At 38.3% G+C, this 26,735-nt stretch overlaps 1 protein-coding gene across 4 annotated transcripts; it reads right to left on the reverse strand.

Moving 5' to 3' along the window:
• Nucleotides 1-178: 178 nt before the first annotated feature.
• On the reverse strand, nt 179-26,534 carry LOC110665069 (uncharacterized). 4 transcript variants are annotated; one of them, XM_021825057.2, is made up of 15 exons: nt 26,015-26,534; nt 20,534-25,508; nt 20,213-20,401; nt 19,393-19,507; nt 17,943-18,999; nt 16,841-17,288; nt 16,414-16,467; nt 13,469-16,319; nt 13,260-13,373; nt 12,588-12,718; nt 9,737-9,829; nt 2,807-3,076; nt 2,041-2,689; nt 1,163-1,238; nt 179-1,048 (listed from the first exon to the last, which is right to left on the reverse strand). In XM_021825057.2, the coding sequence occupies exons 1-15, from the start codon at nt 26,305-26,307 to the stop codon at nt 949-951; spliced, it is 11,415 nt and encodes a 3,804-aa protein (XP_021680749.2). In that variant the 5' UTR covers nt 26,308-26,534; the 3' UTR covers nt 179-948. The 4 variants fall into 4 exon arrangements, with proteins under 4 accessions (XP_021680749.2, XP_021680750.2, XP_057992028.1 ...); XM_021825058.2 differs by lacking the exon at nt 26,015-26,534 and having other exon boundaries at nt 20,534-23,714; nt 23,867-24,037; XM_058136045.1 differs by lacking the exon at nt 26,015-26,534 and having other exon boundaries at nt 20,534-23,763; nt 23,867-24,007.
• Between the last annotated feature and the right edge of the window lie 201 nt (nt 26,535-26,735).

Below are 26,735 nucleotides of genomic sequence, written 5' to 3' on the forward strand. Positions count from 1 at the left end.
TCTACGAGGAAGATATATATGAATACATCTTCCAATCGAAGCCTACTACTGCTAGTGACCTGGTGTGTGAAAAGAAAGAATACATACCTGCAGATAAGTAATGTTGTCATGTTAAGTAAATATCTCAAAACACAGGATCTTTGCACTTTAATTTTTAAAAAAATGATTTAGAAAGGTCTAAGAGCCAAAAAGAAATGAAATAATGGGACAAAAAAAGAGTTGCCGACAATCAAAGATATCTTCAAATTGTTAAGCGCTAAAAGCTAGGGTTCTCATACAGCAACATGAATAAGAACTAAGAATAATATGGTACTCAGATCCCATTGGTAAAAACCGAATACAATAGCGATGTTGGTGGTCCGGGTTGCATGATGACTGCTTCTGGGGAAGCATTAATTCAATGCCGACTAATCTGACTGGCACCAAGCCGGAGAATGAATTACAACTGAAATTCCTCTTGAATGCATGGAATTCTGCATTCACTTGTTGCCATCTACAGAATGAGTTTTGAACTGTTAAAGTTGAAACCCCTCTTGGACGCGGATGGCGAGATTGTTGAATCTTTGCAGGGCATAATGTTTCCTGTCTACACTGCATATGCTGCTGCATGGTTAAGATGCTACATGTCTCGTGCAGGCTTGGGATATGCCCTGTGCCCCTTCTGTCTCTGATTCCTCAACGGGGATGGCATTGGTCAAGTGGAGACACTAGGATAGTACCCCTTAAAGCGCTCATGACTAATTGATTGCAATTTCTGACAAAAGAGTGCTATCGACTCTTCATTGTCCTGAAACCAGATGGATAGGGCTGTAGGCAATATGTCCCGAAGCTTAATTGAGCTAGGAAAATGTTCTAGACCAGTGTCTAGCCATTCATTGTCGCAGCACCATGCTCAGACATTCTTGCATAGAATTCAGGATCTGTCAAGAAAGCACAGACTTCACAAGTTCAAATCCAAGGTGTCCAACCTTCATACATGTTGCAAAGATTATCTACACTCGTTGCTTGCTTAATTAGATAATCCACTTGCTCTCCAACACTAATTTCTCTGAGACATGAGAAAATAGTTCTGTTAGGGGGAAAGTGAGGAAACGGTAAAAGGATAAAATTTTGGTTAATAAAAATTTCAGAGAGAGTAAATATATATGAATAAACTATATACCTGTTTTCAGCAATATCTCGACCATCTATTTTCATCTCAATTCGCCTTAGCACTGAGATAGCATATGCATTTTTACCTACAGGTAACCAGATATGACAAAACATGATTTCAAATCTGAGGCCAATGCAATTTCAATATGTTCTATTGCAAGAAAAAAGGAGAGGGCTAAATGACATCAGCTACAACAGCATATGCACCTACTAATTACCAGACTAAATGCATTGCGCATGGTTGGAAGTGATGAAATACCAGTCAGCTCAATTTGCGAAATACAAAGCCTTTAAGTGAGGCCAATTTTAGGAAGCATAAAATTGGATATATCAGAAGTATGAAATCTGTAGCCCCTAGCTTTGTGGGAATATAATCCATGTGACTTGTTTTTGTAATAATTTTCCAGAAGGCATGTTTCCAAAACATTCTTTTCCTAAATTGTTTCAACATACTGATGGATAATTAACATGCAACACAAGAATAAAAAAATACGTAACTGCTAATTTTAGGCTAAACAGATCAGGAAATACAAGGGCAAAGAATGGTGCCTGGAAGGTTATTCACAACCACTAATTAGATTCATAGGGAAGTCAAATTTTATAACCACAGTATAATAATTTCCAACTTGCTTGTATTGTGAAAACTAATTTTTCATTATTAGAGACAGAACTATGACAAAGTAAAGCGGGAAAAAAAAAAAGCTAATGTGTTTTGTTGTATTCTTTGATCTCTAGGGGCAAAGCAAATAAAAAGTTTCAACTAGAAACTTGTGAAAGATCCCATTATCCACTGGTCTCACGATCCAAAAATTTTTTCCCAATAAATGAGTAAAGACAGGAATTGAAAGGCATTAACAGATTACTCGGCATAGATAGATTTGAGATTACCTCTGGCCACTCTGTTCCCAATGCGAGAATTAGGATGCGAAGCTTCAAGATTTTCATCTTCAATCTTAACTTTGCTTAATGAGGATATGCCATCATCTTTAACATCATATTTCAGTGTTGAGTTGTCCTCATTCAGAGGTAGCAAAGACTCAACATGGGCAGTTGCAGCTTCACCACTTGATAATGCCGCAGATTTTCGGTGTTCATTTAACTCACTAGCTCCTGTAACATAACTATTATCACTATTGTTCACCTCCTCACATTTGGATATTAACTGACCAGATTGTGAAAGTTCCTGGTAATGAGCTTGAGAAGATGGAGCAGAATTAAGACAGTCTGTCACAACCCTGCTATGTGAAAATTGTCCTATTACTTCTGCCAGATCACTGGAGCTATCCACAAGACTTGCTTCAGTAATTCCAGATTCTGAGCTGCCACTGCATATGCTGTCTGGTGGAGAAATCCATCCTTTATCTTGCAAAGAGAGTCCAGTATCACCAAGGAAATCTTTAGTGCTCCCACCATCAGAAGTAGAGAGTCTATCACTTCCCTTGTCATCAAATTCATTAGGACCACCATCAAGATCCGCCCTTGACAAACTAATTCCCTGTGATTTTACATCCTGGCTTTCTGCTAGTCCTTCAAGAGCCTGCCAAAAATAAAACGAGAGGGAGAGAGAGAGAGAAAGAGAGATTACGCTCTGTTATGTTTCCATTGTCAAAGTATGATCACTTGCAAGGTGCTAATCTCAAAAGATGGACTTTACCTTATGGAGATTGCCAGCATGAAGACTTGCAGTTCGTGCCAGCCTCATCAGTATCAAATATAGTCCCTTCACGGATAATGTAAATGATGGTACCAGGGGCATAAATGTCTGAATAGCCTCCCTAATTCGCACACGATAAGATTGGTATATGGCTTGTCCATGAATTGGAGATACTTCCATCTTAGTCTCTCTTTCCCTATTCATTGCATCTGTCATGGCAGTCACATCTTTAGACAATACTGATTCAAGTGGAAGAAGGATTGCATTTGCCTGCCCAAAAGCAAAAATAATCAGCTGATAAAATTTTGATGACAACAGTTCTAAATCAGCAGAAAGTTTGAAGAATATCCAATCTTGCAACATTAGAAAACAACACGACAACAATACAGACAGATCATCTTTTGATGCGGAGCATGTTCATGTGGAAGCTGTGTTTTTATTTTTAATTTTTCCCATTCAATTTTAATGTTTCCTATTCTAATTAAGTTTTTGTTTATATTAGTTTCCTATTCCATCTAGGGCTTAGATAGTTTTCTATCCTATATAGGACAAGGTAGTTAAAAGTATATGGTGCACTCAAAGCCATGCATCACCCCATTACTTAAAGAGCAAAAAAAGCACTCACTTCATTGAAGTGCAAAATTAATAAAAAAAAATTAACTAATAACATAATATGCAAAGAAAATACAAGCCAAAACTTTAAAATCATCAAACATCCAAAAGCTTTTAGCATTCAAATTCATAATAACGACCTAAAGATCTTCACTAGATTTCCCATCAAAGTCATCAACACTTTTATCATCTCCAAAATTAGATCCATTTCCATCAAAATCTTCATCTAAATCAGGCTCAGCATCCTCTTACATTGGCCTTGAAGTTGAGGCTCTTTGCACTTATTTATTTATTATTTTTATTTTTTTTGGCACTTTAAGCACAAAAAGCCCTCGCTTCACTAAATGTGCTTCGCTTAGCATATGAAAAGCACTTTCCTATTTGCCGTTGCGCTTGAATGCTTAAGTGAGTGCTTTCTGCGCTTTTGAGTTTTGACTACACTGATTTAGGATTTTAATGTCTTCTCCTATTCTAGTTAGGCTTTTTTTTCTTCCTATTTTAATTGTTTTTAGATTATTTCCTCCTATTCTACTAGGATTCTGTTAGGGTTCAACCCTAATTTATCCTCTGAATGCAAGATTGAAAACAGATCAAGAGAATAGAAGTAGATGAGAAGAGAATTTAGATTTAGATGAGAAAAGAAAAGAGTAGAATGAGAGAGAAAGTCTATTATTGATTCATTAATGGAATGCATGAATACAGATGAGGGTCTTTCCTTTTATAGAGCAGTTACACAACTAACTGTGACTAGATTCAGTGACCAGATTCAGTTCTTCCTTAACTGTGACCAGATTCAGTTCTTCCTTCTAACTTCCTTAACAACATTTCCCTCCAAAACATTCCCTACTAGATTATTCTGCCTAACATTATTATTTCTTTTCCCCCTCCCCCCCCCCCCAAGACAATCTTCTTGTCCCCAAGAAGATTTGAAGTTAGGAAATTGGCTCTGGATAAAAGACTGATCTTCCCATGTAGCTTCCTCCTCAGGCAAATGAAGCCATTTAATGAGGCCTTGAAGGACCTGCTGCTGTTGCCTAGTTACAATTCTTGTCTTCAACACCCTTTCAGGAGCTACCACAATCATGTCATCCTGAAAAGTGGGAAAATCTTGGACTACAACATTACCTTCACCTACTTTTCTCTTTAAGAGTGACACGTGAAAAACAGGATGAATGGATGCTGTGGGAGGTAACTTCAATATATAAGTAACAGAACCCACTTTAGCCTCTACCTGGAATGGACCATAGAACCTTGCTGATAGCTTGAAATTCTTTCTTAGAGCCACTGATGTTTGTCTGTAGGGCTGCAACTTAAGGTAAACCCAGTCCCCCACTTCAAAAGTCCTCTCAGACCTCTTTTTATCTGCATACTGTTTCATCCTATTCTGAGCCATTAGTAGATTGTCCCTAATTAGCTGAGACATGTGCTGCCTATCCTTCACAAAGTCAACAACAGCACCTACAACAGTATTATCCAAAGGCAGAAATGTCAAGGGAGGTGGCTTGTAACCATAGAGAGCCTCAAATGGAGTCATTTTCAAGGAAGAATGATGGCTAGTATTATACCACCACTCGGCCAATGGTAACCACTTGGCCCAAGAATGTGGTTGTTGATAACAATTACACCTCAAGTACCCTTCCAGACTTTGGTTTAGCCTTTCAGACTGACCATCTGATTGGGGATGGTATGCTGAAGTATAAGCCAATTTGGTTCCCAACAACCTGAATAGTTCTTTCCAAAAAGAACTAGTAAAAATCTTATCTCTATCAGAGATAATAGTAATAGGACAACCATGTAATTTAAAGACAAAATCCAAGAATAATTTGGCAACATCAGAGGCAGAAAAGGGATGCTGAAGTGGCAAAAAGTGAGCATACTTAGTAAATTTGCAAATAACCACAAGAATGGTGTCTTTGCCTTTGGACTTTGGCAACTGCTCCACAAAGTCCATAGTGATGTGCTGCCAAGCTTGATGAGGAACAGGCAAGGGCTGTAACAGCCCAGGGGTGGCACAAGTCTCAACCTTACACCTGGCACAAACATCACAACTTCTTATCCACTCAACTACTGCCTTAAGCATCCCAGGCCAAAAGAAATGCCTGCTAAGTCTCACTGCAGTAGCATTAATTCCTGAGTGTCCTCCTAAGTGTGAATTGTGATAGAGAGCTAATAAATGCTCCCTCAAATGTCCTGTTCTGCCCACATAAAGTCTGTCTTTGTAAAACAACAATCCATCTTTCAAAGAGTACCCAGGATGTGCATTTGCATCAATAGAAAGGTGAGAAATTAAGTCATTAGCTTGCTTATCAGTAGCATAGCTATGAATTAATTGTGACATCCAAGTAGGCTGCAGAGAAGAAGAATGCAAGGCCAGTAAAGTAGCTTCCAAAGGTGCAGGTCTCCTAGACAGGGCATCTGCCACCTTATTATCCACCCCTCTTCTGTATAGGATTCTGTATTGCAGACCCAGCAATTTAGAAACCCCTCGAAGTTGCAAGTTAGTATGCAACCTCTGCTCTAACAAATGTTTGATACTTTCATGATCAGTCTTTATGAAAAAGGGTCCCTGTTCCAAGTAATGTCTCCATTTTGACACAGCAAATGTTATAGCCAATAATTCCCTTTCATAAACTGATAAAGACCTTGTCCTAGGACCAAATGCCTTAGAAATGAAGGCAAGTGGATGCCCATCCTGCTGCAGCACAGCTCCCATACCCATACCACTAGCATCAGTCTCCACTATGAAAGGTTTTGTAAAATTTGGCAAGGCTAACACAGGAGCTTGGGACATAGCAGCCCTAAGTTGCTCAAAGGCCTGTTGTGCTTTCTCATCCCATTGAAATGCATCTTTTTTGAGTAAATCAGTAAGGGGCTTGCTAATTATTCCATAATGAGGAACAAATTTCCTATAGTAGCCAGTTAATCCCAAGAAACTCCTGAGTTCTTTAACTGATTTGGGAGTAGGCCAAGATATCATGGCTTGTATCTTAGTAGGATCAATTGCTACACCTTTGCCAGAAATAATGTGTCCCAAATAATCAATCTCATGCTGCCCAAAAGAACACTTGCTAAGCTTAGCATACAATTCTTTGTTGTTGCAGGATTTTAAACACTTCTTCTAGGTGCTGCAAATGCTCTTTCCATGAAGAACTATATATCAAAATGTCATCAAAGAATACCAAAACAAACTTCCTCAGCAAAGATTGAAAAATGTGGTTCATAAGAGCTTGAAATGTGGCTGGAGCATTTGTCAACCCAAAAGGCATGACAGTAAACTCATAGTGCCCATGATGTGTTCTAAAGGCTGTCTTATGAACATCTGAGGGATTCATTCTAATTTGATGGTATCCAGCTTTCAAATCAATCTTAGAAAAGATTGAAGCACCATGAAGCTCATCTAGAAGATCATCTATAATAGGAATTGGAAATTTATCTTTAATGGTGAGATCATTCAATCTTCTGTAATCAACACAAAACCTCCATGAGCCATCTTTTTTCTTGACAAGCAACACTGGAGAAGCATAAGGGTCATTACTGGTTGTATGACTCTACTCCCTAACATTTCTTTCACCAATTTTTCTATTTCAGTCTTTTGGAAGTGTGGATACCTATATGGCCTGATATTAACAGGCTGAGCAGATGGCAGTAAAGGAATTGAGTGATTATGGCTTCTAAAAGGTGGCAACACTTTAGGATCCTCAAATATACAATGGAATTTGTCCAATAATAGTTGCAAATCCATAGGATAAGTAGTAGAGGATGAATTAGTTGCCATGGCAGTACTTTCAGCATTAGACCCCTGCACTGGAGAAATTTGTAGACAGAATAATGGGGTTTGAAAGTCTCCTCCCTTCTTATGAACTAGCTTACCACAGTTCATACAATTCAAAAGTGTTTGCTGTGGAGTAGCATCTGTGATTCCTTGTAATGTAATCATTGTACCAGCCCTGTGGAAACTGACTGAGGAACTCTCAAAGTCAAATAAAATTGGATTAAAAGTTTTCAGCCAATCAACTCCAAGTATTATATCAAAGCTCCCCATATCCAGCAACCTGAAGTCAAAACAGAAAGAATAATGATGCATTTTCTAGTTAAAATTAGGACTGATACAAGTGCTGGAAATTCTTCTCGCCATCATCATCTTTGCAAAAGCAGTCACATCTACTACAGGCACCTTCAAATCCCTTGCTACTTTAACATCTAAGAAGCTATAAGTGCTGCCAGAGTCAATTAAAATCAATAACTCCCTGTTCTTATGCTTCCCTAACATCCTTATAGTTTTTATCCCCTGTCTACCCTCAATAGCATGTACAGAAAGGGTTATTTCATCTACTTCTCCACTTCCATTCCCTTCCATAACATCATGCCACACTTCTTCCCCATCTTCCATATCCTGCCCTTGCATTTGAAATGCAGATTCCTCATATTCACAAGATTGAATAGCCATCACAGATTTCTGTTGCTTACATTGATGACCAGGAAAGTACTTATCTCCACATTTAAAGCAGGGCCTTGGTTGTCTAATGTTGTTGGAATTAGGTGCAGTATTAGGATTTGGTCTAGTAGCAGCTTGATTTGTTGTGAAGCTTGACTGGTTGCAAGTACTGGTTTTTGGGTGGAGATGGGCTGTTTCAGGTTATTATTTTGATCAAAATTGGGTGGTTTGGTGCATAAGGAAAATTTTAATAAGTTGGGGCAGATTTGTAAGGAAAAGATGATGATGATGGAACAAAGGAAGTTTTGGTACTGTTCTGGTAGCTTCTGGTGAAAGAATTAGGTTTCTTACTACAATTAAGTAGCTGTTCTTGAAATTTTGCAATTTCAAAAGCGTGGGCAAGGCTAGTAGGTCTCATCATTCTCACCATGGGTCTAATGTCATCTCTCAATCCTCCAATGAAACCAGAAAGGAAATAAGCTTCTCCCAAACTAGGCATCACCCTTTCCAACCTTATTCTAATATCCTCAAACTTATCCAAGTATTCTTCAATAGATCTCTCTTGTCTCATCTTCATAAATTCTTCCACAATATCCTCTAGCCCTTCCTCTCTAAATCTTCCACACAATTCCCTTTCAAAATCATCCCAAGCATGAGATCCATCCCCCTTTATCCAATTGTGATACCAGGCATCAGCCCTATCTATTAAAAAAAGGCTAGCAATTCCTACCATTTGATCTTTAGGTACTCTATACACCTCAAAGTATTTGATACATTTCCTAACCCAAGCCCTAGGTTCCTTCCCATCAAATGCCACTAATTTGACTTTCGGCAAGATCTTTGACATACCTTCATTGTTTGCTGTAGATCCAGCATTATTATCTTCTTTCTGTTGCTGATTCCCATTCTCGTTTGGTTTGGGCAGAATTCCCTTCCCTCCGAGAGCAGCGATTCTGAGATCCAGCTACTTCATTTTCTCCAGAATTATTTCCCTTACTTTTATCCATCATAACAACTGCAAACAAGGATCGCATCTCCTCCAAGATCTTGTCTGCATTTTGCTTAATTTCTCCCCTCAATTCTTCCTTATCCTTCTTCGATACCTCCTGCATAACCCTAATTTGTTCCTCCAATTCAGCTATTTTGGCTGAATTAGTTGAATCCTAAGTAACTACTCCAGATCTGGTCATCATGCGACTGCCAGAATCACAATTGCAGATCTAATCCCGTCGTAACCTTGCTCTGATACCAAATTGTTAGGGTTCAATCCTAATTTATCCTCTGAATGCAAGATTGAAAACAGATCAAGAGAATAGAAGTAGATGAGAAGAGAATTTAGATTTAGATGAGAAAAGAAAATAGTAGAATGAGAGAGAGAAAGTCTGTTATTGATTCATTAATGGAATGCATGAATACAGATGAGGGTCTTTCCTTTTATAGAGCAGTTACACAACTAACTGTGACCAGATTCAGTGACCAGATTCAGTTCTTCCTTAACTGTGACCAGATTCAGTTCTTCCTTCTAACTTCCTCAACAACATTTCCCTCCAAAACATTCCCTACTAGATTATTCTGCCTAACATTATTATTTCTTTTCTTCCTTCTATAATATGTAACAGATTCCTATTTTAGAAGTAACTAAAATTCCTACTTTAGTTAGGATTATATTTTCCTATTAGGTTTAGGAGAACAAAACTCTATAAATAGCCCTTAATTCTATGTATTTTCAGGTTTTAGAGATTTGATTAATAAAATTCTGCTGAGATTTTCTCCCAAACACATTGTGTGTTGTGTGAGTGTTCTTTCTTAAGCTTCACGCTGCGTCATCTTTAACACAGAACACAATTAAGAAACTATAAAACAAGTCATGAGACATGTAAAACCTTTGAAAGATCCTCCATAAGAGAATGGTGTACTGCAGAAGCCTCCTTTCCCAATATATAAACATCATGCAGATCTTCAGTTATTGCAAGAACCTAAAGAGAAATGCAACACAAATGCCCAAAAAAAGAGGCCATGAGAAAGACTGCAAAATAAGAAAATAGAAAAAGACAGTCCATATACAAGAGGGTACATATAGAAGATGAATGTTGGTGTTTGTGTTAGGTAAGCAACCCAAGGCCACCTCCTAAATTAAGCAAAAGCAATAGAAGAAAATAAATCCATTATGTTGTTCATAGCATCTGGTTGAGGTCGTTCAATATCAATATGTAATAATAACAATATTGGCCAGCATCTATTAGATGATGCTTGACAAAGGGAGAGCAGTAGAAGGGGATTGGTGCAGCCTATCATTTTTCTTTAATTAAAGTAAAAGTAGGAGTTTTATTATGGATGCGAAAAAAAAGTATTCCCATGTACACAAGAAGTATAAACTAGAATGAACACCCAAAACAACTCAACCCCAACAAAAGCAACTACTGTGATACAAATTTAGTTTAATCGAGTTACATTCAGGTAATTAGCTTACAAATAGAAGCTTAAGTCATACACTGATCATGTTTCCATTATTTTCACCTCATTGTCTACAAACATTTAAAAATAAAAGACAAATGTAAGAAGCCTTCCAGCTTATGTTGATTTTTTTAACTCTCCAATTTCTTTATTTTGTGTACTTGTTTCTTGGTTTTAATGCTGCTCCCCCTTCCCTTATTTGCTTATTAGAAAAATATATATATATATTACTATTGGACAGGCGACATTCTGTTGACCACTTCAAAAGTGAACTAAAAGATTATACATAGAAATTAAAAAATGATATATTCTAACTATTACTGCTGTCATGCCATGCTCCAACTTAAGGGGGTGTTTTATGGAAAGTCAATATGGATTTTGTATTTTCCTATTTAGTGTAGGATTTATATTACTAAATAGGTAGAGATTTATATTCCCAATTAGTAGAGCATAATTATAGAACATAATTTTAGGGATTTTATTCTTTTTCCTATTTACGGATTTGAGTTGTGTGTGTGTGTGTGTGTGTGTGTGTGTGTGTGTGTGTAATCTTCTATTCTATCTAAGATAGAAGAAAATATAATAAAGATGTAGTCTTTGTGGTTCTCTTCCCTCCCTTTCTTTCTTTGTTTCTTTCTTTCTTATTCTTCTAGTTCTTAAACTCTTAATATGGTATCAGAAATCTCAATTCATTAAGGCTTTGGTACTGTTCACGGCACTGTTCACAGGAACAGTTTTGTGGAGTCATGGGTTTTGCTGCCACTTTTATGTGAAGATTTTAGGTTATTCTATACTGATTTTAATTCCTATTTCAAGTAACTTTCAGTTTCTATATTGATTACTATGTCCCTTTTATCCTAGCTGCTGCCCCACTTTGGAACTCCTTTTGACGATTTGTTGAAGTTTGGACAGCCACCATATCACAAACTTGTGAGCTGTTAGATAAAGATTCACCACTATTTTGTCTTTTTCCTTGCAGGCATTGCCTTTGGAGAGGGAAGTGCAATCCTCTAAGTTGTGTTGTGTCGGTGGTTCCTCGCCGACATCACCTTTGGAGATGGAAGTGCAACCCTGAAAGTTACTTTGTGTTTTAGTGCTCTATGTTGGTGCCTTTGTATAGGTGCTTCTAAATCCACCTTGGGCTCTGCTAGTTGAGCTATTTGTGAGCTATTGTGAGAGAGTTACTGGCTTCAATAAGAATCTCATCAAGAGGGAATGTTAGAATTGATGAGATTCCATGCTCCAACTTAAGGGTGAATGTTATGAAAAGTCAATATGGATTTTATATATATTCCTATTTAGTTTAGTATTTATATTGTTATGGAAAGTCAATATATTTTCCTATTTAGTGTAGGATTTATTTTCCTAAATAGGTGGAGATTTGTATTCCTAATTAGTATAGCATAATTATAGAACATAATTTTAGGGATTTTATTCTTTTTCCTATTTAGGGATTTGAGTTGTATATAAGTATGTGATCTTCTATTATATCAACGATAGAAGAAAATATAATAAAGATGCAGTCTTTGGTTCTCTTCCCTCCCTCCCTCTCTTTCTTTCTTTCTTTCTTTCTTTCTTTCTTATTCTTTAGTTCTCAAAATTCTTAACAAAATCAAATTAAAAGCCTATAAAATACTGAGCTTATATGTCAAAGAAACTGATTAAAACATACATTGTAAATTCTTAGAAGTTACAAAAACACAATAGTGAATATAATGTGTCAGCATACTGGCTGAGACACCAAGAATGGGGCGAGCTTTTAAATAAGACAGTGTAACTATTACTGGGTAAGTTACCTGTCATTGATTACAGCCCTACTGCCATAATATGTCACAGTAAGTGGGTAACAGTATGCTAATGAAGTGGCAAGTTGCACCAACCACTACTTAGGCAGTGAGATTGATCACAAGCCAAAAAAATTCAAGCAAACCAAGTGCAATGAATGTGGATAGCAACCATAAATTTACTCTGATACTAAAATAACACAGAATATCTTCCAACCCCAGCCTCTCTCCAAAACATGCATGCAGTGCGCCCATACAAGAGGATCAACAATGGTGTTATGTATCAAAAGGTTCTCATGGTTGCATCCAATGATCCTTCACTCTTGCACCAATGGAGGTCACAGGTCAAAAGCCATGGATCAGAATGAGAAAAAGGCATGTTTAAAATGGCCAAAAGAAAAGGCCTAGCCCACTTATCATGCTGATGATGCATAAGTACCTTTTAGACCAAAAAAAATAGGAGAGAAAATTGATGGCACATACACTAGAATAATACCTCATCAAGCATGGTGCCAGATTCAGAAGTCAAAGCAGTATGGCCCCTTGATACACGACCAAAAGCGGATAGAGCAACACTAGCTTCATATGCACAGTCTCTCATTGCAAGAACAGTGCTCTGCAAATCACCTGCATAAAACAAAAGGATCAGAACATGCAACTGAAACTGTCCATAGATGGTTGTGAACATGTTGGAGAGCAATGGAGAATAAGTAAGCACACAAGTGGGATGGATTGATGCAATTGTGTTCTTGGGTTCAATGATATATGATTGTTTCCAGTGTCAAACGGCTCTATTCCCTCCTCCGGTCCCCCATTCCTTTTTCTCCTCCTTTGAATTAAAATGACAAAATAAAATAAAATATCTGAAGATCAAAGAAGGATTTCTTCCCTCTATCCAGGTATGCTCCCTCATCCCCCTGCTCTTCCTCCTCCTCCTCCTCTTCTTCTTCTTCTTCTTCTTCTTCTTCTTCTCCTCCACTGCTCAGCCAATAGTGTAACAGCCATTATGGCTATTACACAGTAACAAATCAATAATATTTGATATTAACCCTGGTTCTCTTACATAGTTCCCCTACACTATTGTCCACCTTAGCGTATTACCTATATCATACATGCATGTGCACATATTGGGATGAATGTTTATTATAGTAAACAGAAGGACATTAACCTGAAGCTGACTTTGCTTTAAGAGATGCAATGCATAGTTCATTAGTTGCAGAATACAAGCCACTGGATGCAGCTTCCATACTGCTTTGTGCAAGCTTCCATTCTTGCTCGGCACCTATGAAAAGAATCAGAAGAAAATACATTCACTAGCCATGAGAAAGTGGCATTAACTAAAATAGGTCAAACCATTTGGCAAGACAGGAAACTCACATGTAAAAGAATGGTACGTAACCTCCAATTTTGTTAATGCATTCAAGTAAGCTTGCTGCCAGGTCCTGCCATCACCACCAGTCATCACAGGATAAATCTCTCCGGGGATTCGAAAAATCCCATCTCTTGATGCTTCAAATTCTAATATTGACATGCAAATTTTGACAATATCTGATGCCTTTTCCCTAGCTTCCCATAGCAATTTTTGTCGCCTCATCAGATGGTCATGAAACTCAGGAGGAATTCCTGAAGTTTTATTAGACATATTTCCAGTCATACTGGAAGTTGGACCACCACAAGCCCATCCCATTGCTCTCTCAAGCTGCCCTTCTGCCACAATGGAATTTCGTTCACAAGCTTGCAGGCAATCTATAGACCTAGCCAATTTTTTTATAGCAGATTGTATACCTTCAAGCAAATTAGGTCTGCTGAGGTTTAAGATAATGGAATATAGGTTATCCTCAATAGCAAGAAATTTCTGAAATGTGGCTCTGCTCTTCTGTGAAGGGATTAAAGCATCATGCATCCATTCTAATTGGACAATCTCTAGGCCAGTCTTGTGAAAAGCCTCTTTGAGTTCATTTCCGTGCTTTTTCATGGTGGAAGCTGCTGATCTCACTGCTCTTGCAGTTTCATGTGCATTACAGTACTCCTCAAGCATGAGCTGGACCTTCCTGACAATGCCAACATCTTTTTTCAGTTGGTCCATAGGAAGTTCCTTTGTTGTCTCTGCCAATAGCTTCAAACGCTCATTTTCTCTGTCCAACCAAGCCAAGAAAGAAGCAGCAACTCGTTCCTTCAGGTATCGACAAATATGTTCTTGAAGTTGGGCTTCAAGCTTTCTCTTTACAACATTGAAAAGCTGGTCAAATCCTAAATTTTGATCCACAGATGAAGCAACATCATGTATGCACAAATCCAGAAAAGAATCCACAACACACACTTTCCAAATAAAAAAAGAATGGCTGTTCAATAAGCCACCAAATTTCCAGATATATTCAGATATTGAGTACCCTGAACTCATAAGATCTGCCAAATTAGAAAACTCGTCCGAACGAGAAATAACAGAACCACCACAAATTGACAATGACTTATCCAGAGATTCCAATTCAGAGAAGGGCTTAACTAACAAGGACAACAGTGCTTTACTTCCTAATATGTGTGGCTCTCCCATCTCTTCAGTATTAATAAGAGATTGAAAATGGCATTCAGAAGAAACCAGGGCACTTTTTATGTCAGCTTCTCTCTTTATGAGAGAAGTTGTACGCATCTCCCTGTCATTCCATGTTTGATGGAGTTGGTCCAGCTGTGCCCTACAAGCTTCTTCTTGGGAGGCAAGCTCTTCCGCCTCTTCCCAAGAAAGATGATCCCTACCTTTCATTGCAGCTTCCTCAAGAGCCAACTGTTGCTCAGTAATGAGACCAACCTTAACAAAGTAGTTCTTTTCAAGTTCAACCAAGGATGCCCTCTCCAATTCAACCTCCAATAGCTGCTCCAATGCTGTGTCAATGGTCCCCCGGATTTGTGAGATCAATCCAAATGCGTCCATAATTTCTGAATTCAATGAAACAGCAGATCTCATCACATCCAGTAGAACAACTTCAGTCATTTGCCCAATTAAACTCTTACAGGAAAGCAAAGAGGTTTTAAATATGGAAGCCCAGTTTTTTTCAGGATCATTTTTTGCGTGGCTTACTTCTATATCCCCACTAGCTATGTCCCAACCAATAAATTGCTGCAGTTCATTAACAAACCCCACTACAAGTACACATTTCTCTATTTGCTCTTCAAACTCAGAGAAAATAGTTCCAAATCTACCATTTGCATTTCTTCCTCCAGCAGAATCACTAAATATGTCAAGAACCCTATGCTTAACCTCATTGTACAAGGAACTTACAACTACATTTAAAACAGATAGAACCTTGTCCTTCTTGTCTTCCTGCTCCACTGGTAACTTAGCATCCCTGGTCGCATCATATTTTAATTGTCCTGATTGATTAAAAGAACTAGCATCTTCTTTCTTTACAACACCGGCAGACTGCATGTACTTAACAAAAGCAGATAGAAGACGATCCTTAACTTTTGATTCAGTCTCCAAGCCTACAGAACTCTCTAGCTCAGCACTCTCTGCTTCAACTTTCTCCATCTCAATTGCATATTTCTCCAGTTTAAGACAAAGATCAGCATGACTATGTTTAACAGAATCAAGATTATCTCCTTGTACTGTGGAAATAATTTCAGCAGCCTGTCTTCTGGCAAGAGAGAGAATATCAGAGGATAGGGCGTTTGCAGACAGTTGCAACACTTGTGCCCAGCCATGTACTGCACTAGTGGTAAGGTAGTTTAAAGGTAGAATTCTTTGCAAAGACAGAGAATATACTTGCATTCCAGCTAGGGCAGATGAGAGTCCATGATGCAGCTCAGCTACGAGTTGAGAAACTTCCCTATCTATGTCCTGGCATTGTGCTTGTGTGGGCTCAGGAACTATGGTCAAAGGAACTCCTGCAACTTGAACAGCTGATGTAAGAGACAAAGCATCAGCCATATTAGTAAGCTTTAGGCAGGTATCTACTTCCGGAAGTAAATTGCTCCGTAATGCATCAAGGATCCTTCCATGCTGTTCCATCCAAGTTGCAGCTTCTTGAGCCTTCTCAACTACCACAGCCTTTGCCTGAGCAAATTCTCTAGCCTGAATTTCAAATGATGCACGGGTTTTCTCCGAATTACAAGTTGCTTCAGCCACTATCGACTTCACAGATGTCTCACGAAGAATAAGGCTGGATCTCTCTTGGTCAGCTCGATAGAAAAGAGCAGAGGCAAGCTCATATTGGTTTAGAACATCAGAAAACCTCTGGAACATGCATTCTCAGTTAGGAAAATTTATAGTTGAGTATAAACTAAAATCTTTCAAGCAAACAAAACATTTAGGCACCAACGCTTCATACCTCAAGAGCAGATTCAACAGCAGGCAAGGTAGCCAACAAGAGATCATGATGTTCCTGATCATAATTGAAGACATCAGGCATTATTCATATTACAACACAATTTTCACATCAAGCATGACTTAATAGAACTAACTAAATCAGTGCGTGCAAAGTTAAAAGGAGCGCCGAAGTGCCAGAAGTAACACAAAGACTGAAACGTCTGGACAGAAAATGATTATTACAAAGCAATGTTTTACAAAATATCATACCAAATTAAGTAACCCAAAGCAACTCAGAGATGACTATCAGTAAACAAAATAAGAAAAATAAAGGACAGTATCAATTCAACAGATCCTTTGCATTTCAAATATAGGCAATCTCAGGAAAACAACAGATATTGTGCTTCAAGAAAGGAAGATCTATACAAGAGTTTTTGATGATTAATTACCTGCAAGGGAACACGAATTTCTTGCACCCGGGATGCAAATAAACTCAAGCTAACTGCCAATTCCATGCCCTTTCTTTCTTCACCACCAATTGCTGCATCATCATGAAAATCCCCTCGGGTCCATTCTACAAGTGGATCCCAAACAAAGACCTCCAGTAACATCAAGAGTATGTCCTTGTTTTTCCTCAGAATGTCAACAACTGCCTCACAGTTTGCTCTGAAGGTACCCTCTACTCCAGTCAATCCTAAAGCAGCTTCAATCATCTGAGTAAGACGGAATGGAACAATTTCGGGAATCTTTAGTCTTTGCCCCTTATCAAAGCAAATATTGTAATCAATATGCACAATATCCCCACTGCAGAAATCCACCAGAATGTTATCCAAATGTCTATCCCCTAGACCAAGAATGTGGCCCACAATACTCATGGCTGCAACGCTTCCAGAATACCTACAAGTGAAAAACATAATGAATGAGTTAATCCCGAAGGGAATGCAGATACTGAATACATGCTATGTATCCAAAAAGCGAAAGGGGTAAAGAAGATCACTAACATAAATAATTCACAATCTAAGTTTCTTCAACTTCCATTTCATATCAATTCAGCAATGCTAACCATCTTCTAACAATTATCTGCTAAAGGAAGATATCTAGAGAAAGAAGCACTAGATGGACCATTGAAGCCAATTCAGTATCATTTTGTGATTAAAATTTTGGTTGTATTTACTTTCCAGATTCCCCCTTTTCACTTGTTGAAGCAATGCAGCAAAAGCAATTATGAATGACTAATATTATCATGAAGCCAATCCAAAAATTTTTGCATGCTTCATATATCAAAAATTGGACAATCGAGAAACAAACTTTCAAACAAGTATAGCTACAAGATTTTGTGTGTGTGTGTGTGTGTGTGTGTGTGTAGCGAGTAAAAAGAGTAAAAGGAAAGATAAATAAGTGGTGAAATTGGAAAAAAAATGTAATAAATACTTGCACTCATGTAAAGCCTATGCATTGCAGGGGCCTCCCACTTACAAAGCTCAAATTTTTGGTTGTGAAACTATACAAGAGAATAAGTGTATTAACTTTTCCAGGTTCCTTAGAAAGTACCTCCTCAATTTTAAGCTGAAGGCTTTGAACCCTTCACTAGCACACCAAAGCTCTTGGTATAGCAGCTGTCTAGGAACTTCCTTCATTAAATCCAGAAGAACTTTACGCTTGACATCATGAGGCCAGTCTCTTCGTGAAATTACTCTTCTTATACCTTTCTCTTTAAGTGCTGGTATAATTTTACCATAGAACATATCACTTGGTCGAGGAACAGGTGGAGGAGCAGAATTTTTTCCAGTGCCTGGACCCATTGCTGAGAACTGGGCTAGCTGTAGACGGTTTTGCCAGGACTTAAACACACTGTATATGCTTATCACATTGTCCACCCACTGGATAAGGCCTGCCTGACCACTGATTGGCGTTACAGAATAATACCGTATAGCCAGCAAATGCTTACGAGTTGCAGAAGATGAATCCATTATACCATTTATAGCTTGCAGAAGCTGCATGATTCTGGCATCGAGGCGCAGATCTTCTCGCCCTTTCAAAAGATAAGTGTACTTTTGACCATCCGAACCATGTAGAACAAGTTTCTTAGGTTTTGTCTTGGTTGACAAGATAGTCACTTGTTCAGAAAAAGAAGCAATTGCAACCATTCCCTGAAGAGTTATAGTCAGATCTCTGTCAGATTCAGCTACTGTGACTTGCTTCTCAAGACCAGGCATTGGAACATCAGAAGATGACAATGAAGCCAGTTGGGGTGCAACTTCTCCTAATATTATTGATGACTTTCTCTGATAGGAAGCTAATGATGCAGCAATATCATCAAATGGCCGCCACACATCTCCAAGTGCAGCAGCTGAAGCTGGAGGAGTCTTAAATGTCCAAATGGCTGACTTTAATTGTTCTCTGTATTCCCGATAGAACCATCCTTCATGAGGAGTTTCAGGTTTTCGAGAAGTTGAAGCCAGGCGGCGTTCTAAAGCAACCACAATGGGAGCCATCATGGCTGAGTATTTAGCAGCACTTATCTTATTCTTCTCACTCTGACTTAAAGTGGCATTCTCTGCAATTCGTGCAGCTTCCTCTTTCAGCACATTTATGCGTCTCATTACATCTGGTAGAGAAATGTAGTCAGTTAGTCCTAAACTCTTAGTTCATAGAAAATAAATCAGCAAGTAGCAGAAAGTAGCGAAAACCCAAAATCATTGTGCTCCTAAGAGTAAAGAACCCGAAGATTATGTCATGACCTTGCAAAAAATTATTATTCCATTGGAAAAGTATTGTATATGACAACAGTATTACCCTACCTACATATATCTTATGTTGACCGAATGCTTATATATGGCATCATGGCATGCAAACCTTAGATTCCAACTACCACATAGTGGTTTATTCTACATGAAACATACAATAAAACACAACATCGAAATTGAAGCATGAAAAGCATACTTGAAAAATTTTGGCACTATGAACAACAGAGGCCTCATTATTGTTATCTACACTTTACCTGCATGAAGATCTTGAAGTGTGCTAAGCCATAGTTCCTCCCAAAGAACAGTAACATTTCCAAGTTCATTTATCATCAGTTGAACATCTTGAATTAATCTCGGGTACAGCTCTCTCTGCATGTGACAAGATTATACTTATCAATTTCTGCTGAATCACCTCTTGGTAAATAATGATTTACATGGAATAAAATTTAGATAATTAAGAATGTAGAGCACAAGGAGTCTAAGTTAAAAACTTCTTAGTAAAATGAAAATTAAGGTAAGATACTGAATATGATCATCCAATCATTTGGCTTGCAGAGCAAGTATTGAAGTATCTTAGAAGAACTGTGCATTTTACAAAGTTTGCCCTTAAATAAATCAATTTCCTGATCATTTCTAGATACTCTTATCAGCTAATATTCTAATAGACTAATACTGCAATATTCCTGACTCTAATCTTGGATACACTTGGCTTATAAACTTTTAAGGCATATGAAGAAACGATATAACACAAAATAGTCTCATACAACTAACTCATTAGGTACATGTATTGATTCTGGAGCAAATAAGTTCAATGATGAGTGAAGGCACCTTGAATAGTTGAATCATATCTAATAACTGAAACCAGATTTTCCAGTTACAACCAACAAGTATAACATCAAGTAATCATGATGTCATTAAGGAATAAGGATGGATGTTTCAAAATTGGCAGGGTTTCACCATAATCAAAGGGAAGTCAATTGATATGACAAAATAAGTTGTAAAATTGACATGATAAAAGAAGTTATAGGCATCTGATGCATGGATTAGCAGTTTGATGAATAAAATTTCCATTACCAAGCAACCAAGTATGTGTTGAAGCTCCTCTGAAGGTTTATTGTCATTAGCATTTACATCAACTAGTGTTGGGTACACTATGGACCAAGGAGATTGCTTCGCCAACATCATTAGTAAACCCTCCAATTGCTTGCGAACAAGTTGCTCTGGGTGAGAACTTAAACGAGCAAACAACTGGGGAGTGACTTCCTATCAAAAGCAGAAGAAAAATATATGTCATTGCATCAACCCAAAAATAATAAATTAAGACAAGATAAAGATGTGAAATGTGTGTGTGTGTGTGTGTGTGTGAGAGAGAGAGAGACAGAGAGAGATTCTCACCTGCCATGGCAACAAGGGAATTGTTGAAAGAGCAGGTTCAATTGTATCTTTCAACTCAACTCCATAATTGAGGAAGATGTGTAGCACATACACGGTAGCCCTCAAAATGTAGCTGCCAGTTTTTCGTTTTAGTGACTCACACCCAGAGCCAGCCAACTGATAATCAGAAAACCTTAAAGATGAGTATGTCAGGTATTGCATGAAACCATGAGCTGCATACCCAAAGAGAGACACCCGTCTTCTCCTCAAAGACCACCAAACATTAACTAACTCATTAACCGCAGTGGAGATATCTGTTCCTTTGAGGCCAGCTTTTGCACTTAGGAAGGTTTGCAGCTGAGATGCTAGAGTAGCAGAAAGGGACTCACCATTGGAATTTTCTGCACCAGGTGCCCCAGCAGCAGCTTCAATTATATCCACTGCTTGGTGTACCAAAGCCTCCACAAGGTTGTTAATTCTTGGATGTTGCATAGAATTAAACCAAAGTTTCCACTCTCCCCCTTCACCATTGAAAGCATCTCCCTCATTCCTAAAAAGCTTCAAAACAGCATACTGCACTTGGCTTCTTTCATCTTCAGTCAACTTAAATCTTTCGGGCAGAACTTCTGGAAGAAGTAGAGAAGAGAAAGAGCATGAGCGGAGGACATTTTCACATGGAGCTAAGAGAGAGTCTCTAGCCTGACTGAAACACCAAGATGCATAAGAAATCCATGATTTTCCCATTATGGAGCAAAGTTGTGTAGACAATTTTGTAGCTGTACCTACAATTTCCTCAACAATAATGCGCAGACTCAGTTTAGAACTTAAGTTCTCATCATTGACAGATGGTCCACCTCTGCTGAGCAAAGCTTTATCATCAACACTAAAATCCGCTAGCATCCTGTGAACAATATTCTCCAAATTCAGATCCAGATAATCTCTTCTCAACCAACCTGAAAGTTTCAAGCATGCTTTGGCCTTCAAAATATTATCATCTGAATCAGAAACTATGGATGCAGGAGAAAACATGCAAGAACGGATAAATGACCAAAGATTTGCAAAAGCATCTTCAAACTTGTTTTCCTCATACATGAGCAAGAAATCCTCGTATTGCAAATTTAACAATAAGAAATCACTATGTCTTTGCTCAGAGGAACTCAGTACACGATCCCTGAGATAGTTGTTTAAACGTCTTGCCAACATTAGGTTTCCCTGTTTACGGGCTAAACTTGATAAATCCATGCAGAGCTTTAGAGTGACTGGAGAAGTTGGAAAATTGGTTTGATAAACCCGGAGAACTTTTAACCATGGATTACAGTCTTGATGAACTCTATTCATAACAGATTGCACTGACTCAATATAAGAACTTAATATTGATTGCTGTTGCTTAGAATTCACCAGATTGCCCTTAAGCTTGTGACATTCTTCAAATACAAAGATGCAGCATAACTGTGTAGCAGGGGGCACTGCTTCTGTTAAAGAATCAAGTGGCAAAACAGACAATATTTCCTCCAGCATCGACTTGGCCTTGTGTATTTCATGTGGCACTTTGTCTGCCTTCCCTTCAAGATGGAGCAGCATTGCCTGTAAAAGCATTTGTTCACTTCTCTGCAAGGCAAGTTTAGGATCAAGTGTAAGTTCAGAGCTGCTTTTAGGGGTCAAATCTAGACAAGCCCAAGCTGACTGAAAATCACCCTCATCAAAGCGTGCCAACGCATGAATTGCGTTGATTTCATTGCCAGCTGTAGTTAAAGCACCAGAATAACTCTTTCCAGCATGTTTAGAACGAAGTGTTTGCAACTCTATTAACCAAGATTCTAGATATCTCCAATCTGATACAGCAGCATAACACTCAATAATACGTGAAATAGCAAACTGTACACCATCAGAACCCATAGAGCTGAGTGACTCCTCATTCTGTAACAAGTGAGTGAAGTAAGCAGCAGCTCTTTCATACTGGCCTTCTGCCTGATGTACCAGACCAGTTATCCAGGCAAAAGGGCCCAACATTCCACTATGACTCAGAGACTGGTTCTCATCCACTAGCAAGGAAGAAAATGTCATTGAAGCCCATTGTCGTAGACCAACCAATGCCTCCGGTTCATGATTCTTACACAGAGCCAATGCCATGTGTCGTAAAACTCTCAAAATGTCTCCAGAAAATTTATCCCTGATATTATGAAGATTCTCAGACATATGTGGTCTAGACTTCTCCTTCAAAGATGAAGCCCAAAGATTCTTAAGCTCCTGCAAACGCACACTACAATATTGAATCGTAGCATCATGACATTGTAGTGCTAATCCAGCATTCATCATTGGCTCGCATATACGAGAAAACCACTCCTCACAGACCTTCCTGTTTGAACGAAAGAACAATGAACTCTGGCGTGAAGCAGATGGTAAAATAGCAGACCCTTCATATGCATTGTATACATTCTTCTTTAGGGCCTCAACAAAATCCAGTAGCAACCTCATTGGTAACAAATGAGCACCAGAAGATCCTATTATACTCAGATTTCCATCAGTTTGCTCAATGTCAAGCTGTAGCACATGTGCAATTTCCACAAGCATTCCTTCCAATGCCGCAAATGTTTGGGTTGGCCCACCAAGATTAGTTCGAAGCCGTGTTGTAATACAATATCTAGCTGCTTCATGGATAGCCCACCAAGCACCAGCCAAATTATTAACTGAGCAAATTCTTTCCAGAATATCTTCATCCACCTTTATATCCAACCAGGGGACATTGGCACCAAATTTTTGTGTTTCCTCAATATGACCTAGAACAAGGTCCTTTGCACTTTGACGGCTGTGAATAAGCCGTTGGATCCAAGAAGAAAGCGGTACTTTCCATCTTTGGGATATGTAACTCAAAATGGAAACAAGTTGCTGTGAATGAAGTTGCTGTCGCAGCTGCTTCAGGGAAAATAATTGCTTCCAGTGCAAATTAGAACTGTTACCAAGTATAAGTGCATTGGGCCTTGATGTGATAAATGTTCCGTGATCACATAAACCACATACATAAATTGTTGTGGGAATGACATGGGAAAGCAGTCTAACAAATGCATTTTTTATTTCAATATCTGGATCACCAAGTTTTTCTAAGACCACTTCAGCTATGGGAAAGAGAAACATGGGATCTATGAGCCTTGCCTTCAAAAGAAGCTCCAAAACCAAAGCCACAGATGATCTCACTTTTGGTTCCCTGTCAAATGCAGCATCAAGTACTGAGAAAAGAATACTTCCAATACATCCTACATATCCAAATGATGCATTAGAAAAGCTATTCACATTTGAATTCTCATAAATAAGAATAAGATTCTCACAGAATCTTTGGATCCATTCCAGGGCTACTACCTTAACCGCAAGCGGAGAAAGAACATGTAGAGCTTTAACAAGAATCACAGTGTTTTTTCGCAGATGCTCCACAATAACTTTAGAATAAACATCCCTGAAACTGTCATGGGCTTTTTCAACATCAACATCTACAGAAGCTTTCATACTAGTCTGATTTCTTATGCAGCACTTGCTCAAGAATTCTACTGCACCTAGCCTGTCCATTGTCTTGATAACATTGACTTGCAACTCCACATAGGCCTGAATAGGTAAATCAAATGGATCCAATTTCTCAGCAATAAAAGAAGTCAACCTTTCCGACCTCTTCAGATAAAGAGCAGCCATGTCTGGTTGGCTAATCAAATTGTTTATCCCACCCAAGGAAACACAAGTTAACAGAACTTTCAAATCAAATTTCACAAATGCACACAACTCAACTTTTGAATAGGATTTAGAACCTGCAACACTCTTAACCTCATCTCCAACATCTGAAATTCTTTTTAGCATGTCCTTTAACAGATCCAGCTCTTCAATCAGCAAAGTCATTGCCTGTTGAACAACTTCATCATTCCCATGTTGAAGCAAGAAAACATAAGTTGCGGCAGAGGTTCCAGCCACCAAATGATTCAGATGCAAACGCTGCTGAGATATTGGTGCATCAAACTGTATTATTTTCTGCACTGATGATGGAAGGAGGCCAAGTTTTTGCAGAGATAATAACTGAAGATTAGTCTTTAAAACCCCATGAACTTGAAAGGAGGTAATCTTGTCAGATCGAGTTTGGGTGGTGCTACTCATTTCCAAGCTTTGAAATAAGATATCAACAGCAAGTGGATAGAAAGTAGAAAATCTTTCACATAATATTTCTGCCAAGAGAGTCAAGCACTTCCATGAGTCCCCAATCCATTTTAACCACCCAAACTTCCTTCCAACCAAAGATAAGCATCCCAACAACCGAGGAAGCATTTTGCTGAGAGATTCACTAATTTGTTCAAGTAGATTTATTTCCAGCAATCCAGAAGCAGTGGACTGCAACACTGTTGAAAAACAAGAAAGCAATGCAAGTAACCTTCGAAATTGGGGTTGGGTTCCATGACTGCCATCCTGCAGTAATACATCCATGTCACCCAAGAACTTCGACAGCAATCCCAGAGAAAATTGCAAATTTCCCACCCAATGTTTCTGAAATTGCAAGAAACTATCCAAAATAATTCGCCTATCAGATTCTGCAAGATCTGGTACCAATACCCAGCCAAGAAGTACATCAACGATGTCAAGAAAATGAGGTTGGAAAATTCTAGTAAACTTCAAAGAAACCAAAGACAGAACACCGAGAAGCTGGTGCAATAAAGTCAAGGAGGTTCTCTCATCCTCCAGAAGTTCTTGGCATGCTTTGAGTATTGGTGAAGCATATCTCTCAATCCCCACAACATCTCCCACACTGAGAAACTCACGTAGGCCTTCCACTGCCAGTTCTGTGGTCCCATCACCAGCACTGACATTGACATTGCTAAGCAATGGCAAAGCCCAGCCAATGAACCTATCAACCAGACTTCCAAGTATAACGTGATTCTGCCTTCCATTTGATCCGATAAGAATTGAGCACAGCACAGCACAGAGAGCCCCATATGCAGTGGCTGCAGCCTGCCTCACTGAATATGACCTGCATCAGAGTTTCATGGAAAAAGAGCAGTTTAGTGCAAACAAATAATTTTGAATTAGCTTTGTAATTAATAATGCTTTCATTTTCCATGAACAACCCATTTGGTCAGTGGAAATTTTAAGGAAGCATCGAAAATGAATGGATAAAACCTCGCTTCTCTGAGTTCAACAAGCAAAGTGTCACTTGATAAAGTTCACAAAATTCAAAATCAAATGATATACCCAAAAAAAAAGAAAAGAAAGAGTATTAAAGATCAGAAAAATATAATAATAACAATGCAAGTGTAAAAACATTATAGCACAGTTAATAACTTTTGTCTCCACATTGCCAAAAATTCAATCCCTAAGAAATGATAAACACAATATTAAGAGTATAACCAGCAAATGAACAAACTTCAAATTTCTTTTCCTTACAACTGAAATTACAATAATAACAAAATGAAAAGAACAAATGGAAACGCATAACAATGGATATTGCAATTTGCAATGATGGAAAAGAAGACGTACTTGTCAGAAAGAAGCTGAGAGAAACCCTGAAAGAGGAAAGAAGCAGAGTGAGCAACGAGGAGCGAGTTAGGAGGAAAGATAATCGCACGGTGGAGGGAATTAATGGCGGCCAGTCGAGCCGAGTCGTCATCATCAGAGTTGGTTGTTTTAGTAGTAGCGGCGGCAACTGTTAAGGCGGTGGCGGTGGAGGCCGTTGCTGAAGAAGAGGATGAGGAAGCGGAGTCGTCGGTGGGGAGAGCAACGGAAAGGAGTGCAGCGAGTTGCTGTCGTTGATGGTGGAGTCCTTGCATCATCGGCGCTGCTGTTTCTATGTCTGTGGATTTGCATCTCTGTTCAATTCTCTACACGACATCCGACCTTTCTTGCTTCTATTTGCTGCTTCAGCCTACACATGCTCTGTTTTGTTGCCGGAAAACGATATTTGAAGAAACTTGTTTGTATAAGCTTTTAATTCTTCTGCTGTCTCTTTTAAAAACTGAGTTTTCTCTTACAAATGGGTATCATAAAATAATTTTAATCTTTTAAATATATTCCACTGTTTTGTTATAAGCAGAATTGTAAATAAAATAAAATTTTTGCGGAAAGTAAACTTTTTTTTTTATAAATATTTTTTTATAAAAAAAGAAGAAAATAATTTGTGTATTTTTAATGAAAGAATTAAAATAATGTTAAAATAAAAAATATTTAAAAAAATATAAAATTAAAATTATTTATTAAAATA

The sequence above is a fragment of the Hevea brasiliensis genome, chromosome 15 (genome assembly GCF_030052815.1).
Source record: "Hevea brasiliensis isolate MT/VB/25A 57/8 chromosome 15, ASM3005281v1, whole genome shotgun sequence".
Classification (NCBI taxonomy): Eukaryota; Viridiplantae; Streptophyta; class Magnoliopsida; order Malpighiales; family Euphorbiaceae; genus Hevea; species Hevea brasiliensis.

What these genes read in the sequence shown, in the direction of transcription:
- LOC110665069 (XM_021825057.2), bottom strand. Translation starts at nt 26,307, where the DNA reads ATGATGCAAGGACTCCACCATCAACGACAGCAACTCGCTGCACTCCTT. An exon ending in AAATTCGTGTTCCCTTGCAG is followed by an intron (nt 16,468 to 16,840) that starts GTAATTAATCAT and finishes AATTATGATCAG; the next exon opens with GAACATCATGATCTCTTGTT. An exon ending in CGAGATATTGCTGAAAACAG is followed by an intron (nt 1,049 to 1,162) that starts GTATATAGTTTA and finishes CTCATGTCTCAG; the next exon opens with AGAAATTAGTGTTGGAGAGC.